Here is a 12,111-nt window from a genome sequence, read left to right as displayed (position 1 = left end):
AACCCCGGTACCAACAACATCAAAAATGTGGGTGGGGTAGGTGAAGCACCCACACCTGCCCCCACCCTCATTCATCCCACTCTGGGCCCTTGAGCAAGGCCCTTAACCCCCACCATCTGCTCCTCTAGGTGTCCTAGATAGCAGCTCTCTGCTCCACACAGAGGGCTGTGGTAGCTCGGTGGTCCGTGGTTGCGTCAGGAAGGGCATCCGGCGTAAAAATAACTTTCAAGTCTTGGTGCGACTTAGTTTGCTGTGGCGACCCCTAATGCAGGGAGCAGCCGAAAGAAGAAGAAAAAAATATATATATATACTAGTATAATATTATATATGTATAGCACTATACTGTAGTATACTATAGTAGTATAGTACAGAACATAGTAGATATGTTCTAGCTCAGGTACCACATGTGGTGGAAACAACAATAAAATTGACTAGCACTAAATGTCTGGCATGAGAATGAAGAATTTTGTACAATCTCAATTCCAAAAAAAGTGACATTAAATGAGATTTAGCCTAAAACAAATTGCAAATATTTACAAATTGTTATTAAATATTTAAACTAAGTACGGGTAATTGTAGTAGTTCATGGGAAATATTTGGTAATGTTGATTTTGATGGCAACAACACATCTAAAGAAATGCAACAGGGCCAACAAGAAGCTACAGATGTAAATGATACAAATTAACAGCTGGAGGAGCATTTTGCCATTAATTAGGTTAGTTGGAAGACTGGTATAAAAACCATTTTAGAGAGGCTGGATATCTTAGAAATAAAGCTGAACAGAGGTTCACTAGTATGCCATAAATGTTTCAAAAACAGTGAAACAATTTCAGAATAACATTTCTCCATGGAAAAATAGAAAATCTTTGATTATCCCAAGTTTTCAAAATTCTGAAAAAATAGCAGAGCTTAAAAGACAAGGCAGACAGAGAATGGTGGATGTCCAAGGGCCTTCAGGGGACATTTGCTGAAACGTCTCAGCAACAAAAGAAACCGTCCAGATGACCTGACTGAACCCTGTTGGACTGCTTGAACATGTTTTGTTTTTAGCTTGTTTCATGTTAAATGTACATACTGTAAAAGTGTTGATCTCTGCTGGATTTTAATCCACCCTACCCAGCCCTCTGCTGTTTCAGGCCTTTGGAGAAAATATTTACCAATGAATTGTTCATAGCTGGTCAAATACCACAAAACTGATTATTTTTATTTCTGCAGTGAGAACAAAGGATGTCCTCTTATTCACATCCCCTCCACCCCTGCCACCCAACCACACCCTTTCATGAGAGGAAACACTGGAACACCCTCCGTGGGTTCATAATCTTCTTCATGTGTCATGACAGCCTTATATCAGAGAGATAAACCTGGATTTCTGTTTTCTCTAAACATTCCAATACAGTCAAAAATTGCTCACTAAAACACACCATCTGTGTAACCCAAGAGCGGCTCCTAAGCAACATGATTAGTGGGGCGGACATTCATTTCCCAAATCATCTACGGCACAAATTTTATAAATTGTGTTACTTTTTCTGAGCTAAAACAGTTTATATGCTGCTTAATATTTAATGTATTATTTGTTTTTGTGAACAAACATGTCACCTTTTTTCCTCCTCCTGCAGGTCGAGGTTGTGTCTCTTAAAAAACTGTCTTGTCTATTAAACAGAGAAAATGATGCCTCCCATCCCCCCATCCATTCCCACATCCATCTCCACATCCATCCCTACCCAAAACTGGGATAATTTGACCACTTCAGTGCATGACTAAATTAATACAACATGACTGTCTGACATGAGAGCGAAAGCAGATTTCTGAACACTTGCATTCAAACTAGTTTGGATCTTTAAAACTTTTTCACTTTTATGAAAAATATAAAAGTGAAGAATTTATGTTAGAATATATCATCACCAGTTCAAACAAGTGTTCCAACCAGGGATCAAACCCACAGTCTTCTAACCACAAGATCAGTGCTTTAACCACTGACCTAAAAGTAAAGTAAAAATCTGAGAATGAATCACTAAAACTATTTAAAATTCCATTTAAAATTGTCAAATTAGATGAAAAATACAGAGCAAGCTCAGTAAATAAGTAACTTTATTTATTAGGAGAAACTACTTTGTGGGGCAAATAATTTTTTAAGGCGGGACTGTGCCCCACTTCCCCCAATGGACCAACCACCATTGGTGTATTCATTGATCCACTCTGGAAGTCAACTGAACAAGATCACATCCTTCAGATTCCTGACCTTCACCTGGCAACCTCGAGCAATATGAGTGGAGCTGACATGTTTATGTAGCGTTGTCAAGACTGTTTTGCAGCCTGCATTTCCTTATGAAGTCTTTTCGGATGACTTCTTGTCAGTTTGGGTTTCTGTTGTTTGGTTTAGTTGCTTGAGTTTATTAGTTTTATTTCCTTGTAGTTTGTTTTATTTTTGTCTTTTATGTTCTGCTGTGTTTTCCTGTTCAGTTTAAATCTTTATTCTTTTGTGCTTTTGTATTTATTGTTAGGTTTGGTTTTAGTCAACCAGCCACTAGAGAGCACACTCTTGTGTCAGTCCCAAGCACGGGTAAATGGTGAGGGTTGTGTCAGGAAGGGCATCCCATGTAAAACACGCTTGCCAAAACCATAATGCAAGTTCATTAAAGCGAGACCATACTGGATCATTGGAGGCCCGGGTTAACAACGACAACCACCGATGCTGTTGACAAACAGGGTGCCGGCAGAAATTGTGCTACTGTTAGTTGAAGACCACAAGGAGGGAAACGTGTACGTGGAGGTAGTTGAAGTGAGGACAGAGGATGCAGAGGACAGAGTGAGATAGAGGAGGATGACTCGTTGTGGAGACCCCTGAAAAGGGAAAAGCCAAAAGTAGAAAGAAGAAGAAGTTAAGTTTGGTTTTAGTATTTTGGATTAGGTATTCTGTTTCTTATAACTTTTCTCATTCAGTCAGCTTCATCGGGGGTTTTCCACATACTCTATCTGAAGTCAAACAGTCGATGTGTGGTCACGTGACTGTGGGACGATTGTCTTCACATACCTTTCATAGTTCACGAGACACAGCGCAGAGCTCTAGGGAAACCCCTCTCTCTTCTGTATAAGTCACTACGGGGGTTTCTTCCCGCCAGTGTCTCCACTCTGTTCTTGTTTTTGCCGTTTGGCCACAAATCTATCCTGAAGAAAGCTCCACACTTTTCAGCAGACAGACTCCTCCATGCACGATGTCTGCATGAGCCATCCAGGAGTTTTTGACCATATGGCTAATTTAGTGTGTGAAGAGTTGTACAGCTGAATGTCTGAGCACATTTCCACATTGACAAACACGCCCTCAAACTTCTGACCAATCACACAAAACATAGCGTGTATACCTGTGAGAAAAGGTTAGGCCTAGGTCTTGTGTCGAGAAGAGGCGGGTGAAGCTGCTCTGTGAACAAAATTACATGATTTTCATCACATAACTGCAACAATAAAAGACGATTTTGGCACTTCAGATGGAGTATGCAGGGCCTTTTAGTCTGCCACCCTCACCTGTCCTTGATCTCTAATCACCCCAGGTGTTTGTTGGTTTCTCAATTTTCTCAGTTTGCTCTTTATTTCCGCATCAGTCTTTCATGCCGCCAGCGTTCCTTGTTTTCTCCTCCATATTCCCTATTTTTTCACAATTCTGTTTTGGTAGAGCATTTTTGGCTGCTTACCAGCTCTCTTGTGTTTAACTTTTTTAAATAAAGCCTTTTTAGTTTTACCTTCGCCTTTCTCCTTTTAAGTTTGCATTTGGGTCCAATCCTCCATTTCCATCAATCTACTGACACTTTAACTCCCTATTCAAAGTCCTGGTACCTTCCCCAGCCCCTGAGGAAATAGGTGAGTATATTGAATACTTTTTAAATGAATATGTATGTAAGCTGGCCATGTGATAATTATGCCTCAATCTCTGCAGCTATTTTTGTACCTTCAGGCCATTGACTGCACCTCCCGAATCCATGAGTCACTGTCTCTACTGGAAGGATGTTCTATTTGAGTCCTCATTTTAATGTGCCAACAAACAGGACACCTTTATTATATTCAAATAGAAATTGGATTCAGAACAAAATTAAACTAATAATTTTTCCTCATCATGACCGTGTCCTCATTGACCCATTAATACAACAATCTACTAGATCTGTACAAAGAATAATCAGTGTTTTATCACATTCATACAGTGATGGGACACGCATTGGAGTCAATGAGTGGTTCAGTGCCTTGCCCAGGGACACTTCAATATGTGACAGCTGGTGGAATCGAACTCCCAACTCTTGCAGTGTATGATGACTGCTCTAACCATGCAGCCACAGCCAACCATGGGACAGTCACATCTCTGGATTTGGTCAGCAGGCATACCCTGATTTGTCAACTTTTGGAGGAAACAACTAGGATCACTGTCAGTGAGAGCAGTAAAACAGTGGTTTGAAAAATTTATAACTTGAAAATTTCTGGCCCTCTAATGGACTTACAGTCTGTGCAGGGTGGACTCCCCCTCTTGCACTGTGACTGCTGCCAATAGACCCCAGCTCCCCCACAGCCAAGACAGATGGACGGATACTTTGAAGGAAGCCATGCAGCTACATCCCTAAATTCCAACATGAACTAATATATTAACATCTAATCTAAGTGTAACGTGTATGAAATGTAATATATATATTTATTTTAGACAACTATGGGTTAATACACGTACACACAATTCTAGATTTTAAAGGAGGAGTTAAGATGAAATAATCTCAGAAATATTGTGACGAAAATAATTAACAAAGCCGGCATTTATTGAAAAATTTAACATAACATCTTATAGTGCTTCTTATTTAAACCCTTGGTTCACCATTCAGTAGTTTTGTTCGTGTTAGTCCTTGTAATCGGTATCTGGATTTTAGTCTTTGAATTTCCTTAAATGTCATTAATGTTCAGTCCAAAAAACTAAAAAAAATACCCGAGGAGGGCTGTAAAAATCTTTTTAAAAAAAAGTTAAAATAAAAGGTTCAGAGCTCTGAAAAAAATGTGTTCACAACTACCCGGGTAGTATATTTTTTCAATTTGCTTAGCTGTTGATGGTGAAGTCCTGTCCACCAAGGAGTGAAGTTATGGCATCCAACTTGTTCCTGGCTCATCAATCCAGAGGTAGCTCGGCATTCAACCAGGGCCAGATTAACACTTCGCTGTACCCTGGGCAACAATCTTCAAGGGCCCCATCATCACAACCCCAGAATCACCATAATCTGACAAAATACAGAAAAAATTACCATAATATACAGTAAATATACTTAAAATTCTAACTACCAAGTGTATTTTTTTATATACAAAACTCCAAATACTCATTGACACAAATCATCAAGACTGAATTAAGTTGAACGCACTTTGAAAACCACATGACACCGTATGTGTACTTGTTTAGTAACATGTTGGCCACTGGTGTCAGAAGCATTTATAATGTGTGTATGGGGGGGGGACACACTGATGGGAGGTCTGGGGGTCCTCCCCAAGAAATTTTTGAATAAAGTAGATGCCATTTCCTGTATTCTGGTGTATTTTAATGGTTGTTTAACATCTAGTTTTATCTACAAAGCAAACACTTGGAACACCTTGGGATTCCCATGGAGGAGCTGGTCCAAGTGGCTGGGGAGAGGGAAGTCTGGACCTCCCTACTTGGGCTGCTACCCCCACGGATGGATGGAAGTAAACACTTGATTCAGTAACTGTTTTAGAGCTAATGGCACAACAAGAAGTAGCCTGACCAACAGCTGATTCAATGAATGATAAATATTATATATTCAAAGGTGACGATTTGATGCCCAAATTAAAATTAAATGACTGTAACTTTGTTGACTTCAAATGAAATAAGACTTATCAATGAATGTTTGCGACAAAAGATTTACTGAGTATAACAAAGATTCCTTCAAGAAACCTCCCAATATAAATCATAAAACCAGAATGATTTCTGCTCATTCTAAATTTGTCAAATGGCCCAAATCTCCTAAAGTGAAGGAGAATCACTTTCTCTGATGCATATATGGTCGTACTTATAGAAAAGTACCACATTCACTGTAGTAAGAGGAGGGATAATAAGCCTTCCTTCCTGTTTGATGGACGATTTTAAGTCATACTATTCTTCATTAAGTAGATTAAAAATCTGCAAAACTGCTAAAATCATCTCACAACAGATACAAACGTATTGTTTTAATTAAAACAATGTTTCTCAAGAAATAAAACTGATGAGCTTGTCAGCAGGTAAGGGGCGTTTACCTTTGGGACAAATTGAGGTTGTCGATTGGTTAGTTACTGACACGCCTTCTGGGTTGATTGACAGGTCGTGCAGTGAGGATCCAATTGAAAAAAAAAAAAAACGAGCTGCAGCAGCCGCGCTGGGAGGAGGCGGGGCTGCACAAATGCAGCGGCAGCGCAGCAGTTTCTGTGCAGCGCAGGGCTCCAAGTAAAGCAGGAGATAACAAGATATTTTGCTTTTGCCCTCACTGCCCTGGGCCCCTTAGAGATCATAGGCCCCTGGGCAGTTGCCCATATGGTTAATCCGGCCTTGCATTCAACAGTCTGCCTGAATCCAAGGTCAACCTAAAAACCAACCTGCACAGGCAGGGGGAATATCAATCACTCCAAATGCTAAATTTGCAAATCATTTATAGTACAATTCTAGCTTTAACCTAACTCATAGGCCTTTACGCATTACATTTTTTTAACCTGGCATTAACATAGCACAAAGTAGTGTAATTACCCTTTATGTAACTTTATTTCTGTAATAAAGTTCACTAGTTCTATATTTTCCTCCGATTGGTTTTAAGTTTGAGAGTTCATAGAAACTGTAGAAAATAATTTAATATCACATTGAGCTTCCTTTTCGTAATATAGCTTTAGCTGTGAGTAGCATTAGCACAGCAAAATATAGTCATCCTCAGTTCAAACCATTTCAAACACTCTCCAGAGAAATCAAAAATAATTGGAGAAATTTTCCTCTTCAGCACCTCTTGCAGTCAGCTTTGGAGCAAAACTCCAGCTCTACTTTCTTTCACTTATTTTAACAATAACTCCTGTTGTTTCATCACTTTCACACCATGTGGTTTGCACACATTGTATTCCGGAACTGTTTTCTTCTCCTTGGAATGTACATTCTTTTTCTGCGAACAGCACCATCTAGTGGCACCACAGCAACTAAAGAAAAGAAAACATTTACCCTTCATATACAGGTATGTCAAAATTATGTGGGTGACATAAGTTATGGAATAAAATGCTTTCATTTAATCTAAAAACTATTATAGAGAGACAATTTTGTTTGTACCATTTATTTAATGAAAGAAAAACAGACAACAATCACTGAAATAAGTTGAAAATAACAAAAGTAGTAATGAGAAAAAAAAATGTACTGAAAAACAAGTAATGAAAATCAGTTTTAAATTTTTTTTTGTTTAATCAAATTATTAAAAAATAAATAATGAAACTGGCCTTGACCAAAAGGATGGTACCTGTAGAAAATCTTGAAAATAATTTGACCATAGGGACATAAAGTAAGATTCAATTCAATTCATTTCAAAATAATTTATTAATCCCAAAGGTAAATTAAATGTTGTAACTCATCATCCTGGTTTCATTAAAAGTTGTTCTAGATGCTGATGGCTGTGGGCAGGAAGGATCTCCTGCAGTCCGTCCCGCAATGGATCTGAAGAAACTGGCTGCAGATGCCGATTGGTCCACTTGGACCCAGTGGGCCTCTCGGTTCTTCTGGGCAGCAGGACCACCTGAATGTTGGGCAGAACTCCTCCCTGAGCGATGGTCACTCCTCTCAATAGCTTGTTGAGCTCCTCATCATTGCAGACAGACAGCTGCAGGTGTTGGGGGATGATCCTGGTCATCTTGTTGTCATGAGCTGCATTTCCTACCAGCTCCAGGATCTCAGCAGTCAGTCACTTGAGCACCTCCATCAAGGGATGCATCCACCAGGGGATGCATCCACTGCGCCTCCTTTACAACACGTTTGGGATTTGGGGCTGTATTTTAGGTAATATTTGAGCTTTGAGATGTTTATCAGCTGCTCCCGGTTGTAAAAACCACCTTGTTGTCATGGTTATGCTTCATAACAAATGTCCAAAAGTAAAGAAGTTTTCAGTAAAAATCCTTCCAGCTGCACAGCATCCGATACCAGAGGAAATAATCATAAAAAAGCCAATTACATCCAGAAAAAAGAGAAAATAAAGTTTTCAAAAGCAATATCTCAGAATGAAAGTAAAAGTTACTCCAACATGCAGCCACCTTGAGTGGCGCAATTCTAGAACAGATCAGTCAGCTTTGTTTTGAACGTTAAAATATTTAGTTTTGGGTAGTTTCATGTTTTCGAGCTCCATCTTTGGGTCGTACATATTGTCTCACCCTGACATCAGAAGCTTTATTGCTCCTTTTAGCTAATGTTTGCATATTTTAGCTTTCAGCCAGTGTTCTGCTCCCTTTAGCTTTGACGGTTCAGTTTTAGCTTCTTCAGTCATTCAGAATTCAGACTACATTTTTGAAGAAAATGTTATCTCATTCATATTTACTTTAACCATGAGCCCAATTTTATCTCTTTTTTCTACTTTAATCATGAAAATAGAAATATTAAGAAATATTTAAAATAAAATAAAACTACATTGTGGTTATAAAAACTGAAATAAAACAAAAATTGAGTGAACTACCTAAACAAAGAATTGTTTAATATTCAGTTTCTTCTTCTTGTGGCTCAGAGAGCTGAGCACCTCTGACGCATGATCTCACCTGGCTTCCAGTGGTGTCTACATTTTTGTAGTGGGTATACTGTGCTTAGAAACCAAAGTACACCGGTTAGTACAATGTATTCATTGATTTATTTTGATTTTTAAGCATACTGAACATTTAAAAAATTCTGATGCTTATAGTACAACAAACTTTGTACAACAGTTGTCTTTGTATTAAAAACATGTTACAATTTATAAAACAGTATCAAAGCAAAACATGTTCAAGTATCAAGTAGTAAGTGTTCCAGATGTGTTGACCATGACACAAGCTCATGTCATGTTTCAATGCCAATGATACGTGTCATGGGCTCGTGTCATTGGGCACTTTTAAGTGGGTATACTGAAATTCCCAAGCTCTTCTAGTGGGTATACTCCGTGTACCCAAGGTATCACATAGACAACACGACTGCTGGTTTCCTGTAGTTTCCAACTTTGACACATCCTTCAGTCCTCTGTGATGCTGAGCAGATGTTGTTACAGAAAAATGAAATTGTTCTGCTGCACATTGGATCTGATTTTAAAGACAGCAGTAGAAACATCTCCTCTGTAGGACTTTAAAACCTGCACTTATCATCAGCGTGGACCCAAAAAGGTCCCTCAGGGGGTGTGGTCCATCTATGCATTTATTCAAGAATGTGTGTGTGTGTGTGTGTGCGTGCGCGTGCGTGTGTGTTTTTTTTTTCTGAGATAAGGTCTCTCTTTGGACTGGACTGGATGGGGGTTGAGCAATCTGACCAGAACGGAACTTCCTCCCCCGCCTGCTGGTCCCACAAAGCCAGAAGGAGAGCTCTCAGTCCGGGACGGTTATAAACGGGTCCTGTCATGGACCGGACTTGGTATGTGGGTCAGTCTCGGCTCGGTCAGGTCTAGAGTTGGTTCTGACGCGGACAGGATGGACCCAGCAGCCACACAGACGGTGCTTGTCTTCGTGTTTTGCCTCTGCGGGCTGCAGGAAGCGGCCCCCCCTCAGCTCGGACGCTGCTCTGGGGGTCTCTGTTTCTTCCAGCACAGTGTGGACTTTGGAGGCGCGCAAAGATCCTGCGTCAACTCCTCCGGACGTCTGGTCGAGTCCGGTTCTGAGGACCAGATGGAGTTCTCCAGTCTGCTGGCGGGGAGTAGCGGGAGGTTCTGGCTGCGCAGCGCCGAGGGGGCGAATTGCACCGCTGCATCGGTGAGGGGGGGGGAGGTCGTGGCAGCGGCCGTGCCGTGCCGGGACAAACTAGACGGCTTTGCGTGCCACTATAACCCCGCTGTAATGTGCGGATCTCTAAGCGGGGACGCACAGTATACCCTTAGCATGGCCGCGCACTTCCAGCTGCTCGGCTCGGACTCATTCCCCCCTGGAACCGTGGCCCGGGTGGGGGTCGCGCAGCACCTGGACTCCAAACACTTGTGCTACGGCGGGTGGTTCCGAGCGCCCTGGTCCTGTGAGGTGTTCAGGGGCGGCTGCGAGCACGACTGCGACTCAAACACACACACCTGTACCTGCCCCACCACACACGCGCTCCATCAGGACGGGTTCTCCTGCGTCCCGAAATCCCAGCTGGATGGGTGCGAGGACGGGTTCGAGCATGCAGAGGACGGCTGGAGCTGCGAGGACGTGGATGAGTGCGAGGAGGACACGTGCACGGCTGAGGGAGAAGAGTGCGTGAACTTGCCGGGAGGATACCAGTGCACCTGCGCGCACGGCTTTGCGGAGGATGACGGGACATGCGTGAACACCTCCATCTGCAAGACGTGCGAACAGAGGTGTTCAAAGGTGGGCGGGGCCTACAGGTGCGAGTGTGTGGAGGGCTTCACCGTGGCCCCCGAGGACCCCACCAAGTGCAGGCAGCAGTGCCCTGGGAGGGTGTGCCCGGCCCGCTGCATCCACGACCCTGAGCTGGAGGAGAAGAACATGCAGCAGTGCACGTGCCCCGAGGGGTACATCGTGGACATCAGCAACAGGACGGCCAGCTGCGTGGACATCGATGAGTGCGAGTCCCAAGACATGTGCGACCACATGTGTGAGAACACGTTTGGCAACTACAGGTGTGCGTGTGAGGATGGCTTCCAGCTGGTGAGGGGGGACAGATGTGTGCCTCTGGTGGCACAGGATGAAGACTCCTCAGGATCTCCTCCCCCTCCTGGTCATCCTCCTCACGCCCCAGGCAGCCTCCAGCCAGCTGTCCTCCCTGCCTACATCAGAACGGGCAGCATCCTGGGGATCACCGTGTTCCTGGTTCTGTGTGTGGTGCTGCTGGTCTGCCTGGTCCAGAGCCTGACGAGACGCTGCGGCAGCTTGGACCTGACCTCCATCAAACACCCGGACATGGACATCTTCTACCTGCAGCAGGTGAGCACAGAGACCTACAAGAGGCTGTCCTTTGACCGACAGTCCAGGACCGACTCACTGAGACTCTGAGACTCTGTATGAAGACAGACTGAATGTGAGCCATGAGAACTGAGGGCGCTGCATCTCCACCGATGGATAACATGCATGTTCAAATACATGCAAGGACTGATGAACAAACAATTCTACATATGTCAGGATTTCTGTAATAATTTAATATTTATGACATTAGAAAAATAATCTTGTTTTTATTTTTATTAGATATTGTCTTTTTAAATTTACAGCATGTTATTTATGCCCATAAACCTGCAGCATGTTTTTATACTGGACCAACACCAACACCAACACACACACGGTCTGACATGAATGATTTTTATTTATTTATCTTTTATTATTATTATTATTTCTTTTAAAATATTGGGGGGTGGGGGGTTGTTCCAATTATTATTTATTTAATTATTTTCAAACTACCAAAGGAAAATGCCATTTTCTGTATTTAGCAGACTCTGATCTAGCAGCGAGCTGCAGGAGCATGGTGCACCCTCTAATGACCTCCTGCTTTGGGTGAAGCTAACAGCTGTCGTGCCGTGGAGCGTCCCATGCTGCAGCCTGCATGCATGTGCAACACAGTTTTAGACTAAAAGTTTATTTGTGCACATTACAAGTGATCTTTAGCCTTTACATCCAGACTAAATTAACTGTTTCACATGAGATGAGAGGTGGGACTTTGCAGAGACATCTGGCTGACACAAGGTTCTGATTCTAGATGGAGTTGAACTCCGTCTGTAGATTTCTAAGTTCCTGTGAGCTTATGAGAACATTTGGAACAATCTGACTAAATAAACAAGGATTTGTTGGCTTTGTCCAAGAAAATAGTGTTACCGACTTCAACAACAACAAAAACGAGTAAATAAAAACACAGACAAAATAAATATGTTTGATTTGTCCTCAAAAGACAACACAAGTGTTCATTTGAATCTTCTAACAGAGTATCCTGATGAATGCTCAATA

At 42.1% G+C, this 12,111-nt stretch overlaps 1 protein-coding gene across 1 annotated transcript; it reads left to right on the top strand.

The window, feature by feature from the left end:
- Positions 1 to 9,660: 9,660 nt before the first annotated feature.
- LOC119418749 (thrombomodulin-like) lies at positions 9,661 to 11,291 on the top strand. The gene has a single exon (XM_037686084.1). It carries the CDS (start codon positions 9,661 to 9,663, stop codon positions 11,170 to 11,172), a length of 1,512 nt encoding a protein of 503 aa, XP_037542012.1. The 3' UTR covers positions 11,173 to 11,291.
- The last annotated feature ends 820 nt before the right edge of the window (positions 11,292 to 12,111 follow it).

This window comes from Nematolebias whitei, chromosome 12 (assembly GCF_014905685.2).
Source record: "Nematolebias whitei isolate Nwh7 chromosome 12, NemWhi1, whole genome shotgun sequence".
Lineage (NCBI taxonomy): Eukaryota > Metazoa > Chordata > Actinopteri > Cyprinodontiformes > Rivulidae > Nematolebias > Nematolebias whitei.
The sequence above is the reverse complement of the archived record's forward strand: the minus strand, read 5'-3'. Positions and strand labels throughout refer to the sequence as shown.